The 21,598-nt window shown below is 41.5% G+C and overlaps 1 protein-coding gene across 3 annotated transcripts in view; it reads left to right on the forward strand.

Moving 5' to 3' along the window:
• The window catches only part of ABHD3 (abhydrolase domain containing 3), a 59,761-nt gene continuing 40,651 nt past the window's right edge, over nt 2,489–21,598 (forward strand). For all 3 annotated transcript variants that reach the window (XR_001917185.1, XM_018039761.1, XM_018039760.1), the window contains exons 1-3: nt 2,489–2,767; nt 3,251–3,414; nt 4,580–4,762. Coding sequence is in view for 2 of the 3 variants with exons in the window: in XM_018039761.1 (XP_017895250.1) it covers nt 2,606–2,767; nt 3,251–3,414; nt 4,580–4,762 (509 nt within the window). In the remaining variant the exon portion in view is untranslated. The remainder of the gene's footprint in view (nt 2,768–3,250; nt 3,415–4,579; nt 4,763–21,598) is intronic.

Consider the following 21,598-nt stretch of genomic DNA (forward strand, 5'->3'; position numbering starts at 1 on the left):
TTTTTTTTTTTTAATTGGAGTATAGTTGCTTTACAATGTTGTGTTAGTCTCAGCAAAGTGAATCAGTTATACATATACATATATCCCATCTTTTTTGGGTTTCCTTCGCATTTAGGTCACCAGAGTTCCCTATACTACACAGTAGGTTCTCATTGTGTGTATTAGTTGCCATTTCATCCAACCATTTCATCCTCCGTTGCCCCTTTCTCTTTTTGCCTTCACACAGTATCGGTCTTTTCCAATTAGTGGGCTCTTCGTATCAGACAGCCAAAGTATTGGAGTTTCAGTTTCAGCTTCAGCATCAGTCCTTGCAATGAATATTGAGGGTTGATTTCTTTTAGAATTGACTGGTTTGATCTCCTTGCTGTCCAAGGGACTCTCAAAAGTCTTCGTGCTCTTATGACTATCCCAGTCTCCCAACTCATCCGACTGCCTCCCCTCCCCTCTTGGTGTACATAAATTTGGTCTCTATGCCTGTGCTTCTATTTCTGCTTGGAAGTAAAGGCTCTTTTCTTAAGGAAGATTCTGAATGTGCTTCTTACAGGAAATGTTGCAGGGAGGAAGCCAATTTTGACTCCACGTTGGAACTTTCTTTGACTTGCTTTTTGTTGCTTTTGTTTTATAATGATACAGAGTGGTTTGCCTCAGAGAACCCAGACCCTCTGCCTGACTGTTAAACTAAAGTGCTTTTGTTCAGAACCCTGTTCACCAGTGGATGGCAAGAAAGAAGAAATTAACACATCCCCTACCTGAGGGTTGCCATTCTAGGAGATATTTGCAAGATTAATGGCCTTTTTACTTTGCTTCCTCACCTCCCCTCATCTCTAATATGTAAAAGAACCTGGCATCCAGACCCCAATAAAATGGTTCTTTTGTGGCACTAGCCTGCCATCTTGTTGGTCTGCCGGCACTCCAATTAAAGTCTCTTCCTTGCCTCATGACCTCCTCTTTTGGATTCATCAGCCTATCATGCAGGGAGTGGAGAGTGAGCCTGGACTTAGTGACAGAACTTGGGCCTCTTCCATTTCAACCATTTTATTTTAGAGACAAGACACTGGAGGCTCTGAAAGAGTACATGATCTAAGCTTGGTGGATGAGTTCAGAATTGCTTACTTGCAGGAAGCACCTTTTCTGCACACTGGGATGCCAATGAAGAATTTCATATTTTTCACTTCAAACTTAAGCAAAATGACATATACATGTACCTGTTAGTGGGGCAGGGTACAAAGCAGAAACAGGCATTGCAAAGAATGTGGCAAGTAAATTGTCAAGGATGGCAACCATCATGGCAACCACCATATGCCTTTGAGTTTCTGAGTGTGTTCAAGTACAAGAGTCAGTGACTGAAAGAGAATTACTTACATTCAGGTGGAGGCCAACACATACATCATTCAATTTAGTCATCTTAATAACTCTATAAAAGCAAAAATTACTGTTCTACAGACTGAAAAACACAGGCTCAGTGAAGATAACAATTATTCTGAGTAACGGCAACCATCACGTTCATAGCCAAACAACATAAACTGCTCACTCTTGCCCATTTCCCTATCACTTATTTATACCATTAATTTACAATTCTGTAAAGTCTGTCATAGTCTGCACAGCCCTTGCCTTTTTCCCTTTGCACTCCTGGTACATTTTGAGGCAAGGAGCTCATAACAACGGATTGTTAAATCTTCTAATCCCTTCAGATGGATGTGAGCAGCTCCTGGCTTTAGTCATGTTGCCATAAATAAGCCTAGCAGGGGTTACTTCACAAATGGTTTCTCCTCTGTACATTAGGTAACTCTCAATTTCCATGTATCAATAAGTTGAAAACGTTAAAGAACCACAAATAAGCTTTTAAAAATGTTGAATCCCAGTTCCTACTTTTGATCTCATTTATCTTCAGGAACCACTTCTCATTTAAGGCATACTCAGCTACTTAAAGGATTCAGGGAGATTTAAAGCCAGTACGAGTGCCCTCACCGTTGACTGTTTATAGCCTATTGTTTCTCTTTTGATAGTTTTCTTGAGGCAACACAGCTTCCTTGGGGGATGTAGGATTTTTTTCACTACTTAGGGCATTCTCCCAACATGCATGAACTCTCCAAATCTTGTAAGTCCAGGGTATCCTTCCCCGGCACCCTAAACCTGCTAGTTCATTACATACAGAATTAACCAAGACCCTGGCAGAATCGGTCAAGGTCACCGGGGCAGGTGCCAGTCCCCCAGAACCTGAAAGCGTGCTTCCAGGCCCATTTCCATCTTCGCGCTCCCACCCCCACTCCCACCCCTACTCCGGGGGTTCGCTCGGGCTGACGGCGACTTGGTCCGGAGACGCCTCCTCCCTCCGCCCTCACGGTGGCCCGGCTTGGCACTGCTCCTCTGGAAGCTTCCTGAGTGGCAGGCGGTGGGGGCGGCCCGGGGGAAACCGGGGCGGAGCCGGCGGCGGCCGAGGGGCCGGGCTACGCCTCCGGGGGCTGATCGACCGCGCCCGCTAGCGGAAGCCGCGCTTAGCCCGGCTGGAGCCGCTCGGGTAGAAGGTCCGAGGCAGCGCCGCGCCCGCTGTCGCCGGCTAGCCGGCCTCCCGCCCCAAGACCCGCTTCCCCGCGGGCCCCGCGCCATGCAGCGCCTAGCCATGGACTTGCGGATGCTCTCCCGGGAGCTCTCGCACTACCTGGAGCATCAAGTCCGGGTGGGTTTCTTCGGTTCAGGCGTGGGCTTCTCCCTGATCCTGGGCTTCAGCGTCGCTTACGCCTGCTACTACCTGAGCAGCATTGCCAAGGTGAGCCGGGGGATGGCGCGGGCGCCTTGGCGCAGGGCCGCGGGCAGCTTTGCCTGGAGTGGCAACAGCAGGCGAAGCCGGAGGTGCCGCTGGCAAGCCAAGGGCGAGTGGCCAGGGCCGTCCGGGGGGCCCCTTTCCCCGGCATCTGATGGATGCCCTCCGAGAGCGCGGGACCCTGCTGACCTCGGCGCGGGTGGCGCTACCCGGTCACCTTTCGCTAACCCGGCGGAGCTGCCCCCGAGATGCTCTCTTAACATTTTTCAGGGTGACTCCCGGGCGTCAACTCTCGCCTTTCCCTAGAGAGGTTTAATAAACCGCTCTTAGGTTGGTTGTGTTTGAAGAACTTGCATTAGGCTTCCAAGAAGGATATTAATCAGACGGGTCTCGCGCGCTGGGGGACTAGTCTGCGCTTGTTACTGGTTTTCGGTCGGCAGAAACTTTGCTCTGTTCTGGGCCCTTCACTGATACTGGCTCTCCCCACAGAAGCCCCAGTTAGTGACGGGGGGTGAGAGTTTCAGCCGCTTCCTTCAGGACCACTGTCCCGTGGTGACAGAAACCTACTACCCGACCGTCTGGTGCTGGGAGAGTCGAGGACAGACGCTGCTGAGACCTTTCATCACTTCCAAGCCCCTGGTGCAGTACAGGAAGTATGTAAATTTCCATTTTTCAGTCATTCCTTCAAAGTCACAGTGTTGTGCATACTTTCAGTGTTTGGTTCATAGAACCTCTGGCTTAGAAAGTGTATAGAAGAGCTAGGAGGGATGAAGGTGGAAGTTACGTGTGCCACACGCGCGCAACCGCAGGAAGATATTCACGTGTCACCTTTCATCACTGTGCGGGGGGAGGTGCTCTGGTGTAAACGGTTTATTTCTAAGATGACAGAGGTGCTTGGGATTTATCTTTTCCCAATTTGCCCTGCATCTGGCTCTGAGAACCTAGATTCTTTGATGATGTACATTGAGCTGGTGGTGGGGGTGAGATGGATGCCAGTTAATCTGGACTTTCTGTGATGGACCCCAGTAAAATGCTTATCATATTGATAAGCAAATGGGTTTCAATGACAATGTCCTTAAGGTGTTAAAATATGTGGTCCAGAATATATCAGTTAGAAGGAGATTTAAATGATGCCTATTATTAATTTTCCTGAGTCATCTATTCCTTTCTGGAATTTCTTTTGTTGCCTGGAACTTGCACTATTTATTTGGGAAAATTCTTCAAGGTTGTAGATACTGTGTGAGAAGTACTTGAAACCTTTAAGAAGCCAGTTTTGTAATAGGCACTGTAAGGAGACTGCATTATAGAATGAAGACAGCAAGAGCAGTGACCAGATCAGCAGTTTACTTATTCATCATTTCCCTGTTGAATTATTTGGGTGACCTCAATCAAATAGGGGTTAAATGCTGGGTATTTCAGAGTAATGAGGAAATGATTAAAATAAGTATGTGAAGTAGTTTGAAGTTCATTTTTATATACTACCTTTTACTGATCTTGCTGAAAATACTTATTGTACTAATTTCGTGACATCCATGCAATGGAAGAAAGTGATGTGTGTGTTAGCGGATGCAGAAAAAAGTTAAGATGACTAAATAATGTCAGGTATATATACGAAATTAAGAACTAACACTAAGACATGACTTGCGGGACTTCTTGGTTGTCCAGAATTTAAGACTCTGCCCTTCCAATGCAGGGGTTGTGAGTTTGATCGATCCCTGGTCAGGGAACTAAGATCCCACATGCCACGTGGTGTGGCGAAAAAAAAAAAAAATGACTTGAAACACTAAAGGAGTATATCTTTTGTATTATTTCTTTCAGTGAACTTATTAAAACTGCAGATGGAGGACAGATCTCCCTGGACTGGTTTGATAATGATAACAGTAAGCGTTATATGGATGCCAGCACCCGGCCTACTGTCTTATTGTTGCCTGGCCTCACTGGAACAAGCAAGGAATCCTATATCCTTCATATGATCCACCTCAGTGAAGAACTAGGATACAGGTACCCATGAATGATTTCTTTTATTTTTCCCTTAATTCATTTTAAATGAGGCTTCACTGTGTCTACGTTTGTTTCTGAAATACTTGTTATTTCTTTCATGGATTAAGTAATCCCCTAAATTATTATTTTTTCCTGCTTCCTCCTTTCCCTCTTTTTTTCAGGAAAATGCATAACTGAATCATTTCACAGAAAATAGCACTTCATCACTGAGTAACAGATTTTGGCCAAACAAATGAATGAAATTAGAATCACCTAGGAATTATAGGATTTAGGCCTGAGAAGCAGTAGGTCACAGTGAAGGGATTGCTGGGAGAACAGTGATTACAAACCCCTAAGAGACCACACAGGGGCCCTCATGTCAGACTTCATATTTGAACCCTGGATCCACTAATCTCTCATCAGATCAGATACCAAGTGGTACAAAATATTCAGAATCAGCTTGTAGGTCATCCTTATTTTTCCAAAGGTGATCTGTGCCATTTCTGTCCACCTGAGTTTGCAGGTGCACAAGGCCAGGGCCTAGTTAATGATGGTGCAGCATTTTTAAGTAATTATTATTCAACTCAGTCACCAGATACTATTTAATTTTTCCAAGCAACTTAGCAACTTTAAGTTTCTGGTTCAGCTCTAAAATTTTAAAGCAGAGTCATGTGAAAGGTACTGCTTTTTTGAGCCTTTGTCTTTTTTCCCCAATGGTAATTATGGTTGTGGAGTGCTGTGAGTTGCAGTTACAGTAGAGTTGTTATCTTTTCTTAAACTTAGAAGACTTGTTTGTGTAAAAAACTGATGTTTACTTTATATTAATAAAAACATTTTCATATAAAGAAGAAAATGCAAAAAAAAGAAGAAAATACCATAATAGCTGATTCAATTTTAATAAGTTGACTCTGATTTTTTTATATATAAAGCTGATTTTGTTCATGAGGTGACAGTCTCTTGGAAGCTTTAAGATGGTATTCCAGAATTATGGTTCCAGTTAAATTTGTACTCAGAAATAGCAAGAATTTTATTATTATCCCATGTTTAAGCACCATTTAGTTAGTTCTGATTGATTCCAGTTATCTTGCTAAAACTTAATCATGCTGAAAAAGTACAGATCATAAAGCCTTTTGTACATATTTAAATTGCTAATTCTATACTTTGCCTGAACTGTCTCCGAAGATTTAGAAAGTGCTTTTAAAAACAGTGACTTTTTAAAAATGGTTTACATCAAAAATATCTTTGAAGAAAAAAAAAGGGGGGAGGGGGACTTCTCTGGCACTCTAGTGGTTAAAACTTTGCCTTCCAATGCAGGGAGTGGGGTTTGATCCCTAATTGTGATGCCAAGATCCAACATGCCTCTTGGTCAAAAAACCAAAACATAAAAAGAAGTAATATTGTAACAAATTCAATAAAGACATTTTAAAAATGGGCCACATCAAAAAATAATCTTTAAAAAATGAAAACAATGTAATTGTAGGGAGGTGGGGAGGAAGAGGAAAGGACTGGGAGTTTGGGGTTAATAGATACAAACTATTGCGTTTAGAATGGATAAACAACAAGGTCCTACTGTATAGCACAGGGAACTATATCCAGTCTCCTAAGACTGAGCGACTTCACTTTCACTTTTCACTTTCATGCATTGGAGAAGGAAATGGCAACCCACTCCACTGTTCTTGCCTGGAGAATCCCAGGGACGGGGGAGCCTGGTGCGCTGCCGTCTATGCGGTCGCACAGAGTCAGACACCACTGAAGTGACTTAGCAACAGCAGCAAGGTAAACCATAATGGAAAGAAAATAAGAATGTATACATGTATGTATAACTATATACATAAATAAACAAAACACAATGTAGTAAAAACTCAAAGACTGAATCTCATCAGCTGTAGAGTTGCCCGTAGGTGTGGCTTTTTCCATCACTTGTGAAAGTTTACAAATTTTATTACCATGGCTATCATTACACTGTGCTTCAAAGCTGTGAAAGTGAAAAAGTGAAGTTGCTCAGCTGTGTCTGACTCTTTGCCACCCCATGGACTGTAGCCTACCAGGCTCCTCCATCCATGGGATTTTCAAGAGTACTGGAGTGGGCTGCCATTTCCTTCTCCAGGGGATCTTCCCAACCCAGGGATCAAACCCGGGTCTCCTGCACTGCAGACAGACACTTTAGGAAGGTTCTAGTTTCCTTAAGGGCCAAAATCTCTTCTACTGATTCAGAAATTTTATTGAGACTGTACAATAAAGAAGGCTTTACATTGTGAGGGGAAACAAAGAGTTATGGCCAATTGCCCTTATCACAAGGAGCCTAGAGAGCGACAGGCTAGACCAGTTCACTGTTGGCTGCTTGAAGACACAGTTTATTTGGGTTTCAGGAACTCTAATGCTGATCACACTGGATTGAAGGTAGCGGTATGTATGAATAAGCAATGACCAGTAAACTTTTCAATAGCCTTTGAGCCTAACCTCATTTGTTTTTAACTGCAAGGAATCTCTGACCCTACGTTGAGAGGGCTAGCTTTTGTTGTATAACAAATTATCCCCAAACATAGTAGCTAAAAACAGCAGCATTTCTACTCACAATTCTGTGCATCAACAGTTTGGGCTGAGCTCAGTTGGGTGGTTCTTCTGGCCTTGGGTGGAATGATTCATGCATTTGTGGTCAGCAGCCAGGGCAACTCTGGGCTTGGGGATCGGCTGTAGCAATGGTTCATGTCAGCTCCATGTGATCTTTCACCCTCCATCAGGCTCACCAGTGTTCACTGGGTGGCAGAGGGTCCCGAGAGTCCAAAACTCAGACCTTCCTGGTGGTCCAGTGGTTAAGAATCTGCATGCCAATGTAGGGGACATGGGTTTAAAGAAGATCCCACATGCTGTAGGGCAACTAAGCCTGTGCACCACAGCTACTGAGCCCTTGCTCTAGAGCCTGTGCTCTGCAACAAGAGAAGCCACAGCAATGGAAAGCCTGCAAACCACAATGAAGAGTAGCCCCCACTCGCCACAACTAGAGAAAGTCCATGCACAGTAATAAAGACACAGCACAGCCAAAATAAATAAGTAAATTAAATTAAAAAAAATTTTTTTTAAAGAATCTAAAGTGACAGCTGCAAGTCTTCTTCAGGCCCATTCCCTGGTGGTGGCTCAGACAGTGAAGAATCTGCCTGCAGTGCAGGAGACCCAGGTTCAGTCCCTGAATGAGAAAGATCCCCTGCAGAAGGGAATGGTAACCCACTGCAGTATTCTTGTCTGGAGAATTCTATGGACAGAGGAGCCTGGCGGGCGATAGTCCATGGGGTCACAAAGAGTCAGACATGACTGAGCAACCAACACTACGGTTTAAGCACTCTCACAATATTGTTTCTGCCAGATTGTATTCAAAACAAGTCATGTGGTCAGGCTTAAGTCAGCAGGTAAGAATTTAGACTCCACCTCCTATTATGTTTGCAATCTATTGGAGACAGTCAGGTGGTTTCAGTGCCACTGACATTTAAAAAAAAATGGATCCTGTGCTTTGGTACAAGTCTAGACTGAGTTCTTAGGTTGCAAAACAGATCTAAGTCACTGATGATCCCTTGCATGGGATGAAGCAGATAACAGAGCTTGGGGAAAGGTGTGTGATGTGCGGAAGTGCATGGGCTTTAAAGCCAGGTCTGGGTTCAAATGTTGGAACTGCCACTTGCTGAGGGACCCTGGGCAACTAATTTTTAGCTTTCCCAATATAGCTTCTCACTTACTACAGAGCTGAAACGAATTAGGTTGTAGCAGGTGGTTTCATGCCTTGAACAAAGTAGATCTGTAGCTATGTTTGTCTTCCTTTGTGAGCTTTCTATTCCCTGAGCAGAGTAGAACAGTTTTTTTTTTAAATAGTTTAAAGAGCAAGTACGAGCAAACCTGCTTCTTGGGAAACATCTAGTTTCCTCATAGGAATGCTTGTACATTATGATAATGTTTCTTATACAGTAGAGTTGCATGAGCACCCCAATATCATCAGGAGGGTGCATGTGCCTTCAAGCCTCAATTACTATCTTACAAAAAGTTCAAGTTTATAGGGAGGGTTGTGCATTCTGTCAGGTCACCAGGGAATCATTGGTGTTTCACTGGTGAGATATGATTTAGAGACAACTTAACTCCTCTCATGTAGACAACTGGGAAACCTAAAAATTTACTGGTACTCTTAAGTAGATGTCTTTTCCTGTACCCCAAAACTAACAAAGAGGCAGAACTTTGCTGTTAAAGTCCAGTAATTCAAAATTAATAATGAAAGGAAACTAAGCTGAGGGTCGTTTAAGGTAATGGTGAGCAAAGGAGGGCAAAGGTAAATGAAACTGAATAGGGAATACTTGGCCTGCCTTCACTGGCAGAGTGCACCATGTACTCGCTGAATTAACTTGCCTCTGGGAGGAGAAGAGAATTTGCTGAGTTGGACACCTCCAGTCATTCTTCCAGATTGTATCAATTAGAAAAGTCCTTCATCTCCCAGAGAGCAAATAAGGTAAGAAGACCAGGAGGCCAAGAGTGTATTTAGAGAGAAGCCCTCACAGAAACCAGAGTACTGGAGAAAAAATTATTCCCTGTAATAAGTTATACTCATATAATTGATAAAGTAGCTGAAAATCTCATTTATTTCTCTAAGATTTCTTTAAAAAGAAATTCTATTCAATAACACAGCCTAAGAGGTATTATTTTATATACAAGGATAATATCCTGTTTTCTTAAATCTTGTTCCCATTCTCTGAATTAAGTTCCAACACTTTCCCAGTGGCTCAGTGGTAAAGAATCTGCCTGCTAATGCAGGAGACGTAGGACACTCGGGTTCGATCCCTGGGTTGGGAAGAGCCCCAGGAGGAGAAAAGGGCAACCTACTCCAGTATTCTTGCCAGGAAAATCCCATGGACAGAGGAGCCTGGTGGGTTATAGTCCATGGGGTCTCAAAGAGTCAGACATGATTGAAACAAACACTATACTGTATACTACTTCAAGTAAGGTCAGAGAGAAAAATGGTAACTCTAAGAGCATCTTAATCATCTTCTATTGAGACCATTCATCTATTTTATGCCACCCCCAACTAATATTTAAAAAGAGTGACCTGTCTAGAATTGTGTAATAATCAGTTCATTGACATCTAGGTCAGTTATTAGGTATTTTGGCACAATCAAGTACAGTATCAGAACCTCTGTTCCCAAAGAGCATAAACACAGTCTAGTGGAACTGACAGAGAATATTCAGTAATAAGGAAGAAACTCATTAGAGAGGACCAGGATTGGCTTCAAGTGACAGAAAACTCAAAATGACAGTGACTTAAACAAGATACAGGTGTATTTCTCTCTCATGTGAAAATCTAAGAAGGTGGACTGAGATTCTGTAGCATCAGAAGAGCAAGTTTTGGGACTTCCCTGGTGGGCCAGTGGCTAAGACTCTTCACTCCCAAGGAGGGGGCCCAGGTTCAATCTCTGGCCAGGGAACTAGATCCCACATGCTGCAACCGAGACCTGGCTCAGTCGAATAAATAAATACTTTAAATAAATAAATAAATACTTTTTGGAAAAAAGTAAGTTTCTTTTCTCATGTCGCTTCATAACTCATGGCTGCTTCAGCTCCAGCTGTCACATCTGCATTCCAACCCCCAAGAAGAAGAAAAAAGGGAGACTAGAGAAAGCACCATCTTTTTTTTAAGGATGCTTTGCAACAAATGTGCTTGTCAGTTTTGCTTTCCTCACATGGATCTGATCTTTCTTAGCTGGAAAGGATGTTTGAGAGTAAAATTTTTATTTGGAGCAGCTATGTACCCAGAGGAAACTGGGGGACTCTGTTACTGAGGAAGAAGGGGAGGGTGGATATTGAGAGATTCCCTGACAGTCTCCAGCACTGACTGATCAGAGCGTTGAAAGTGCCAGGATTCTGTACTACCAGGAAGCAAGTGAGGCATTTTATAGAGGGAAGAAATAGGTCAGCATGGTTGGATGCAACTGAAAGGGCCAGGAGAATGAGGGTGGATAAAGCACAATTTGAGAAGATGTAGCAGGGACGGAGGAGCCTGGTAGGCTGCCGTCTATGGGGTCGCACAGAGTCAGACACGACTGAAGCGACCTAGCAGCAGCAGCAGGGCAGGAGGAAGGAAGCCCAGCTGCTGGGCCAAAAAAGGCCTCAGGAGACAAGAGCAAGAGTGAGTCACACATTTGTTTGTTTGGCCAAACGGCTTACAGGAGCCTAGTTCCCTGACCAAGGGATTTAACCTGGATCCCCTGCAATGGAAGTGTGGAGTCCTAACCCCCGCACTGCCAGGGAATTCCTGGGTCACACAGTTAAATTTTGACAGAGAAATGAGGGAAACAGCAGAAGAGGACAAAAGGATCAATTGAGGAATTAGTCAAGATTGCAGGCATATGTTTCAAAAAATTTCTTTCTGCCACGCTTAAAAAGATACTCACAGGGGCTTCCCTGGTATCTTAGTTGTGAAGAATCCTCCTGCCAATGCAGGAGACCCAGGTTCGATCCCTGACCCAGGAAGGTCCCACATGCTGTGGAACAGCTAAGCCCTTGCACTGCAGCTACTGAAACCAGTGTGCCCTAGAGCCTGTGTTCAGCAACAAGAGAAACCAGAGCAAGGCAAAGCCCTCACAGTGCAAACAGAGAGTAGCCCCAGCTCACTGCTTCCATGGTGGTAAAGAATCTGACTGAAATGCAGGTGACCTGAGCTCAAAAGCCTGGATCTGGAAGGTCCCCTGGAGAAGGTAATGGCTACCCACTCCAATATTCTTGCCTGGAGAATTCCATGGACAGAGGAGACGGGCGGACCATAGTCCATGGAGTTGCAAAGAGTTGGACACAACTGAACACCTAACACACCGGCTCACTGCAACTTGAGAAAAGCCCACCCCCGCAGCAACGAAGACCCAGCACAGCCAAAAAGAAAGACATTTTTTAAAAAATCAAAAAAGAACATTAAAACAATACAGAAAGCACTGATTTTCTTCTGTGGTTTGACAGGACTGATATCTCCTGTCCTTCATGGCAGAGCCCACTATTGAGAGCAAGGATGTGTGTCCATCATTTATCTTTCTGAGATATTTAAAGTGGGCGATGACTTATTTTTTAAATTTTAGGATGATTAATAGATGTATGAAGTTGACAAAGAAGTAAAGGTCAAGTGTATCAAAATGCTTCAGCAAATGTCTTTCAACATGAAAGTAATGCAGAAATACAAACAATTCCAGTGTCAACCTTTGACCATCAATAACTCTTTTACCTATTGGAAAGAAGAAAATTAGAGATATTTATGCTTCCTAGTTTAAAACTTACATTATTGTAACTCTTACAGCTATAAATGTTTCAGGAAGAATAAATACACATCACATGCAGAGAACTCAAAATTTCTTGATAACGCCACACAGTTGCTAATACAGATACATCAACCTAATATCTATGTTGTCTCTTTTTATCACTTTTTGTATTTTCTCTGTCTTTTTAATTTTCTCTCTTTGCTACTGTAGATTATTTTAGCCTAAGAGCTACTCCTTTATTCTCCTTTCCGTTAAAGTGGGAGATAATTTTCAAGAGGTTAAAATTTGACTAATTGTAAATGTTCCTTCACTTTCCAGTTTGGAGTTTGGGCTTGCGCATTTTTCTATGTAGAGGAAGTAGCACCAGTGGAGGCTAGATGGTTAGCTTTCCCTGAAGCATTAAGAGCACAGTGGAGGGCTGTCTGAAGACTCTTCCTGAGGGAGGAAGGAAGAGGAGAATGAACTATCGAAAATCAGGCACAAAAATGAAAGGATGAGCTTTGACTACTAGTCAAAGCTCTGGTTTTTCCAGTAGTCATGTACGAATGTGAGAATTGGACCATAAAGAAGGCTGAATGCCAAAGAATTGATGCTTTTGAACTGTGGTGCTGGCGAAGACTCTTGAGAGTCCCTTGGACTGCAAGGAGATCAAACCAGTCAGTCCTAAAGGGAATCAACCCTGATTATTCATTGGAAGAACTGATGCTGAAGCTGAAGCTCCGGTACTTTGTCCACCTGCTGCAGAGAGCCAACTCATTGGAAAATACCCTGATACTGGGAAGGATTTCAGGCAGAAGAAGAGAGTGACAGAGGATGAGATGATTGGATGGCATCACCAACTCAGTGAACCTGAGTTTGCACAAATTCATGGTTTTGAGCTTTTGAGTTTTGAGCAAATTCAAGGAGATGGTGAAGGACAGGGAAGCCTGGCATGCTGCAGTCCATGGGGTCGTAAGAGTTGGACACAGCTTAGTGACTGAACAACAGTCTAAAAGCAGTATCTTAGATAAGACATCATTTTAAATTAACATCAGGATGTTTTTTATCTGAAAGTATGTTTATGATTTGTTGTTAAAATAATTTCATTTTTGAAGTTTTGAGAATGAGTCAGTTAACTTGATTATTCATGAGACTGGCTAGGTGAGATAATGCTAAATGTTAGAAAGCACTGAATGAGGTACTTAGCTTATTTAATGGCATTTCTGGGAAGGGGTATGGTGGATGCCAACAAGTGATCCTGTTCTCTAGGGAACTCGCTGTTAGATGTTCTACTATAAAATGATACCTTAATTAACAAACTTTCAGGGACAAAGCTCTTTTTATCAGAGCTGACATGCACTCAAAGGGTACTCTGTGTTCAGAGCACCCATCTTTTTGGAAAAAGATACTTTAATGTTACTAGCTTAGATAGCATGGGGCAGCATAGTGAGCTGTTTAATTGGATCACCAAGTCAAATCTGCCTGCATTCAGATTCCAGCCTTGTCACATACTACCCGTGTTTCCATGGACGAATTATTTAGTTACGCTGTGCCTCAATTTTCTCATCTGTAAAGACACCTATACTTCATAGGGTTATAAGGATTGCATGTAATGTATATGAAGAACCTTGGCCCATGATGAACATTTGTTAAAGCACTAAGCTAGGAAAGTTAAAGAAGTGAATCAGGCCATGGTCTGGTTTAGAAAAGACCCTTGGACTTCCCTGGTGATCAAGTGGTTAAGACTCTGAGCTTCCAATGCAAAGGGCATTGGGGTGGGTTCCATCACTGGTCAGGGAATTAAGATCCCACATGCCTCACATTCTTTTAGTCTGGCCAAGGAGCATCATTCTTTTAGTCTGTTCAGATGGAAATGAGGTACTTACTGCCTTGGCCCTGTTATCAGCTGAGAAACCATCCTAGGAGGGCCCAGAGACAGCAGGGCCAGGCAGTGGGCAGAACAGGGAGAAGGAAGGAAAGACCTGACTAAGGTGGAGCAGCCATTGGAATCTACGTTGTAGAACACATACATGTCTGACTCAGTTTGGGGAGATAAAGTTGCCAGCAGTGAGCTGTGACATAGGGTAATTCCTGTTAGTTCATTATTATTATTTATTTTATTTTTTATTAAAATATTATTATTATTATTGATGTAGAACTCTTTTGCCCTTAAATAGGATTTTCTGTAGGTTAGTTCAACTGGGTCTTAAGTTAACAGAAATACCAAAGAGACCCAGCTAGAATTCAAATTAGTAAGATAAAATATGAGAATGTCAGAAAACAACTGAGTAAATGTTAGGGAAAATGGGAGCACTAATGGGGAAAAAAGATTCCAATAAGACATTTTCAGAGATTGTTGAAAGAGAACTCTTGACACTGATGGTATAATAAGGTTTTCAGCTTCCTCACATCAAAGATAACTGATGTTTTCCCCTTGTGGCACGGGTTTTGAAATATTTAGCCTAATAAATTGCATTTAGTTAAACGTTAACTTGTTGGTCTCTGTTTGTTTTAAATTCACGAGGGCACTTAGAGCTTGTGATCAGCAAGAAATAATTAGAATTGCTATTTTTGTTTACCATAATTCAATTTAGCTTTGTTGAGTGCCTGCCACATAATAGGTGCTCACTCACTCACTCATTTCAGTCGCTCAGTCATGTCTGACTCTTTGCGACCCCATGAATCACAGCACGCCAAGCCTCCCTGTCCATCACCAACTCCCAGAGTTCACTCAAACTCATGTCCATCGAGTCGGTGATGCCATCCAACCATCTCATCCTCGGTTGTTCCCTTCTCCTCCTGCCCCCAATCCCTCCCAGCATCAGAGTCTTTTCCAATGAGTCAACTCTTCGTATGAAGTGGCCCAAAGTACTGGAGTTTCAGCTTTAGCATCATTCCTTCCAAAGAACACCCAAGGCTGATCTCCTTTAGAATGGACTGGTTGGATCTCCTTGCAGTCCAAGGGACTCTCAAGACTCTTCTCCAACACCACAGTTCAAAAGCATCAATTCTTTGGTGCTCAGCTTTCTTCACAGTCCAACTCTCACATCCATACATGACTACTGGAAAAACCATAGCCTTGAGTAGATGGACCCTTGTTGGCAAAGTAATGTCTCTGCTTTTTAATAGGTGCTATACACAAGTTATTTTATTTAATATGAACTCAACTCCAAGATATATATTACTAACCCCATTTTACCAACCAAAAACACAACTATGGTATTAGTAATTTCACCAGAATTAAACAGTGTGGCAGGGTTAAGTTTCCGCTGTGCAGCCTTGCTGCAGAAAGATACATGACTTCTGTTCAGTTCAGTTCAGTCACTCAGTGTGTCTGATTCTTTGCGACCCCATGGACTGCAGCTTGCCAGGCTTCCCAGTCCATCACCAACTGACTTCTGTCAGGCTCTTTGAAATCTTGGTCATTTTTGAAAACTCTCCTTTACTACATTTTCACATCCTTGGATATATCAGGCTCCCAACTTGGGAACAATTAGCTCCTCAAGTCCCATGATTTTTGCTTATAGACTAGATAATGTAGACCTGTAATATCACAGGACTTAATTTTATCAGGAAACTGAAGACACGACAGGCAAATAAGTCATGTTTCCTACTCAGAGAATAGATTTTATAGGGAAAGAGTTGAAACAAGAGAATGAGAGAATGAGGCTCATGATTTATGAATTAACTTTCACTGTTCTCCATTACCATGTGATAATCAGGAGCTGGGCATTAATGTGGTCATTAATATATTCTTGTTAATTATGTGTTTGATTTCTGATGCTTCATATTCTAGACAAAAGTATAGGAATTATATTTATCTGTCTTGATGTCTTTCTGATCTTAGTGATGTTGGAAATATTCAGGTATTATCATTTTTTAATAAGAATCTATTACGCTATTGGATGTAGTGTTATACAAATGTAAATTGGGTTAAGATAGTTGATTAGGTTATACAAATGTGAATTGGGTTAAGATAGTTGATTAGGTTATACAAATGTGAATTAGGCTAAGGTAGTTGTTAATGTTATTCATATACTTTATATATCTTTACTAATTTTTTTGTCTTGCTGATGTGAGGATGTTAAAATCAACTATGATTATGGATTTTCTATTTCTCCATTTAATTCCATCAATTTTTATGTCATGTATTTGGAACCTCTGTTATCAGTCACGTGTACATTTATGATTGTTAATCTTCCTGTGAATGAACTCTTACATCATTATGATATGTCTGTCTTTGTCTCTGGTTATAACATCCATCTGATATTACTGTATCCACTCTGTCCTACTTAGGCTTATCATTTATGTGATATATCATTTTTTATACTTTAACTTTCAAAGTATCTGTGTTTATTTTCAGTGCATTGCTTGTAGATAGCATATAGTTGGGTCTTGAAGGTTTTTATCCAGTCTGACAACATCTACCTTTTAATTAAAGCTTTTAAGTCCAATCACATTTAAAGTCTTTATTGATATGCTAGATATCGAGTTTACTGTTTTACTGTTTAATATTTTACTGTTTTATGATTTTTGATTCCCTCCTTCCCCTGTCACTTTTCTCTCTCTTTTTGAGTCTATGAATTGTGTCTTTTAAAATCAAATTTGTAAAAATTTTGGCCATTATTTCTTTAAATTTTCTGTCCTATTCTCTCCTCTCCTTCTGGCTCCAAAATTACAGGCATGTTTGATCTTTTGATAATGTCCCCCAAATCAATGAAATTTTATTCATTTTTTTCCAATCTTTTTTTTTCCCTCTCTCATCTTGAGATTGGAAGTGCAATTTGCAAATCCAGTGAGTATTTTTTATTTCAGTATTGTATTTTTTTAACCTAGGCTTTCCATTTTTGATAGGTTTTATTGTTCTTCTGATATTTCCTTTAAAAGAAAATTCATTACAAGCTAATTTTCATCTATGTCCTTGAGGATAGTTATAAAAACAGCTTGAAATCCACACCTATTGATTCTAACACCTTGGGCTGTCTCAGCTTCAGTTACATTGATTATCTTATCTCTTGAGTTGGGCCACATTTTTCTGTTTCTTCACAGTATAGTAATTGTGGATTTTGTTCCCATTGTACAGACTCTGGATTCTGTTAAGTATTTCTAAAGAGTTTCTATACATTTTCTAATGACTGATTTTTGTTCTTCAGGCAGATAATTTGGGTAAATTCAAACTTCAAACTCTGCCCCATCTGCAGCAGACAGCAGCTGAGGTCTCTGTCCAGGTTTTCATCCTTACCTGGACTGCTTGGGGCCCATGTCACAGAAAACTCAGTCAGAGCTGTGCACCCAGTGTTTTTATCGAGAATTTAGGCCTCTGCCTCTGTATCTCTCTATTTTCTGAGGTTTCCTCCCTCATTTTCTCTTATAGTTGCAGCAGATTCTGTTTTCTGATTTTCAAGCCCATGAGACTGAACATTTTTATTTGACCTTTATCTATTACTGGATAATACCAGCTGGTGCCTCCCCTCAGGCAAAAAGCTGTGAACGAGACTTATCCAATGCCATTTTTTTTCTTCCAAGTGTCAAGTCCCATTTAGTTTCTGCCTGCTTTGGGTGTTCTCCATTGCCTTTATAATTTAGCAAGCATTTAGTTATTAGTCTATGGAAGGGCTGGCCTTGCAGGATCTACCATGACATTTCTGGAAGCAGAACTTCCTTGTCATTTTTCCTTAGCCTGGCCATCTGCGCCCTAAGCCTATTTTGATCCTAATTTTTTTAAAATTTTCTTTAGTTTCTATCATTAGCCTAGTATCATGTTTCAACTAACATGATCTGTTTTCTCATCCCTTAGAAACTTTTATACATTCCTACATAGCGGCTCAGATGGTTAAGAATCTGCCTGTGATGCGGGAGACTTGGTCTTCCCAATCCCTAGGTGAGGAAGATCCCCTAGAGAAGGGAATGGTAACCCACTCCAGTATTCTTGCCTGGAGAATACCATGGACAGAGGAGCCTGGAGGGCTACAGTCCTTGGGGTCACAAAGAGTTTGACACAACTGAGCAGCTAATACTTTCACTTTTTCTTCCTGAGGCCAGGAACCTTATATTTTTATTTTGTTTTTCTCCTACAAGCACTAACTGAATCTTTAATTCAGTAACTAGTCTGTTCAATAAATTTTTGAATGAATGAGTCATTCCAATATTAATATTCATGTAAAATGCCTAGAAGATGATCTAGCACATAGTAAACACTGATAAATATTATCTGTTGTTATTATCTGAAATCAAAATAGTGATCCCTTAATATTCTTCTCACTCCAGCCTTTGCTGATTATTCTTTTCATTCATAGACTCAAAAACTCGTGGAATCTTAGAACTGCAAAATAAAGTTGTATGATAAAAATTCCTTTGTTCTTGTGGATCACTGGGCTTGAGCAGATTCAAGGCTATCTGACCCATTTCTTTGTAACAGTGGTTCTCAACCAAGTGGTTCTCAATAGCCCTTCTACAAGGAAGTACTTGATCCAAAATGCCCATAGTGCCCAACGTTGAGAAATCCTGCCTTATGGGTAGGTCTCTGCCTCTTAACCTTCTTTAAGGGCTTTCCTAGTTAATGTGGTCTGTTGTCATAGAAAATTCTCAATTCCAGATTTTATTTATTTAGTGTCTCTATTTGTATTTTACCTGTTTTAAGAAGAAAATTTAAATAGTTAAAATGCATAGGAAAAATAAGTTTTACAGAAAAATTTCCCTCATATACATACCCTTTAAAATTACTTGGAGGGAACTTCTCTGGTGATCCAGTGGCTAAGACTCCATACTCCCAGTGCAGGGGGCTCGGGTTTGAACCCTGGTCAGGGAACTTGATCCCAGATGCCACATCTAAGAGTTTGAATGGATCTTGCATGTTACAACTAAGACCTGGTGAAGTCGAATAAATAAAACTTTAAAAATAAATAGATAAATAGTTTGGGAGAAATTGCGAAAATAATTTGGATAGAGCAGTTACAAAGTTAACAGGGGCCTATCAATTGTCTTAGGAAGAGTAGTTGTATTTCAACCAGTTCTTTTCATTTTGCTAAAGTGTCCCCTGACGATGATGAAGGAAGAAAAGGGGTTAAATGAGAGCAGCTAACTGATTGTCACCAATTGGATAGGAGAAGGGAGCCATGTGGAAGCCTTCAGGCTTCCTGCCTCCAAAGCTGCTCTGTCTTATCCTCCTGTATCTCTCTGCCTCATTCCCAAGGCTAGAGGTAGACACTGTCGTGAACGCATAGCTTAATTCATAGAAGTACATACAGATGATTGAACAGGGTCAAGAACAAAGGCCTGTGGAGGGGTCAGTACACTTTCTCCTCTAGCGAGAGGTATTGGAGCTGTGAGCCACTGTTCAGAGTTGCCTAAAAGAAAGTGCAGACATCTCTGTCTGCAGTTTGGAAGAAAATCCCAGGTGCGTAGGCTGCTCTTTCCTGAGTGTGCAGATCATCGCTTTCTTTCTCCTCACTAGCTCTGTCCCCTTCTCTCAGGGGATATTTTACCCTGGAAGCCATTTTTTATCCTGAAGTGGTATTTGCATGCTGAAAGTGGTTCTTTTCTCAATGACAGAAACCTTCAAGGTCATAATGAAATTTAGCTCCAATTCCTGTGTTACTTAGGTGCTTATGCAATAGATACAAGTGGCTGTCTTGCCATTCTTTTTTAGCAAAGATTAACTGACTGTGTAGCACTTTAACTTTCCTGCATGTTTTTGTAGTATATTTAAAATCTTTCTCTGATTAATCAATAAAATTTAATATTTCTAGCCTTTTCTCAAATCAGAGTTCTGAGATTTTAAATAATGTGTCTTCTTTAAGTTCAGTTCAGTTCAGTCGCTCAGTCATGTCTGACTCTTTGAGACCCCGTGGACTGCAGCACGCCAGGCTTCCCTTCCATCACCAACTCCTGGAGTTGACTCAAACTCATGTCCATTGAGTCAGTGATGCCATCCAACTTTCTCATCCTCTGTCATGCCCTTCTCCTCCCACCTTTGATCTTTCCCAGGATCAGAATATTTTCAAATGAGTCAGTTCTTTGCATCATATGGCCAAAGAATTAGAGTTTCAGCTTCAGCATCAGCCCTTCCAATAAATATTCAGGACTAATTTCCTTTAGAATGGACTAGTTGGATCTCCTTGCTGTCCAAGGGACTCTCAAGAGTCTTCTCCAACACCACAGTTCAAAAGCATCAATTCTTCAGCGCTCAGCCTTCTTTACAGTCCAACTCTCACATCCATACATGACTACTGGAAAAACCATAGCCTTGACTAGACGGACCTTAGTCGGCAAAGTAATATCTCTGCTTTTCAATATGCTATCTAGGTTGATCATAACTTTTCTTCCAAGGAGTAAGCATCTTTTAATTCCATGGCTGCAGTCACCATCTACAGTGATTTTGGAGCCCCCCAAAATAAAGTCTGACACTGTTTCCATTATTTCCCCATCTACTTGCCATGAAGTAATGGGACCAGATGCCATGATCTTCGTTTTCTGAATGTGGAGTTTTAAGCCAACTTTTTCACTCTCCTCTTTCACTTTCATCAAGAGGCAAATCTAAGGTTATTGATATTTCTCCCAGCAATCTTGATTCCAGCTTGTGCTTCATCCAGTCTGGCATTTCTCATGATGTACCCTGCATATAAGTTAAATAAGCAGGGTGACAATATACAGCCTTGACGTACTCCTTTTCCTATTTGGAACCAGTGTTGCTTCCTGACCTGCATACAGATTTCTCAAGAGGCAGGTCAGGTGGTCTGGTATTCCCATCTCTTTTAGAATTTTCCACAGTTTATTGTAATCCACACAGTCAAAGGCTTTGGCGGAGTTGATAAAGCAGAAGTAGATGTTTTTCTGAAACTGTCTTGCTTTTTTGATGATCCAGCGGATGTTGGCAATTTGATTTCTGGTTCCTCTGCCTTTTCTAAAACCAGCTTGAACATCTAGAAGTTCACGGTTCACACATTGTTGAAGCCTGGCTTGGAGAATTTTGAGCATTACTTTGCTAGCATGTGAGATGAGTGCAATTGTGTGATAGTTTGAGCATTCTTCGGGATTGCCTTTCTTAGGAATTAGAATGAAAACTGACCTTTTCTAGTCCTTTGGCCACTGCTGAATTTTCCAAATTTGCTGGCATATTGAATGCAGCGCTTTCACAGCATCGTCTTTTAGGATTTGAAATAGCTCAACTGAAATTCCATCACCTCCACTAGCTTTGTTTGTAGTGATGCTTCCTAAGGCCCACTTAACTTCACGTTCCAGGATGTCTGGCTCTAGGTGAGTGATCACACCATCGTGATTATCTGGGTTGTGAACATCTTTTTTGTGTAGTTCTTCTGTGTATTCTTGCTACCTCTTCTTAATAACTTCTGCTTGTGTTAGGTCCATACCATTTCTTTCCTTTATTGTACCTATCTTTGCATGAAATGTTCCCTTGGTATCTCTAATTTTCTTGAAGAGATCTCTGCTGCTGCTAAGTCGCTTCAGTCATGTCCGACTCTATGCAACCCCATAGATGGCAGCCCATGAGGCTCCCCCGTCCCTGGGATTCTCCAGGCAAGAACACTGGAGTGGGTTGCCATTTCCTTCTTCTATGCATGAAAGTGAAAAGTGAAAGTGAAGTCAC

Source organism: Capra hircus, chromosome 24 (genome assembly GCF_001704415.2).
Source record: "Capra hircus breed San Clemente chromosome 24, ASM170441v1, whole genome shotgun sequence".
NCBI lineage: Eukaryota > Metazoa > Chordata > Mammalia > Artiodactyla > Bovidae > Capra > Capra hircus.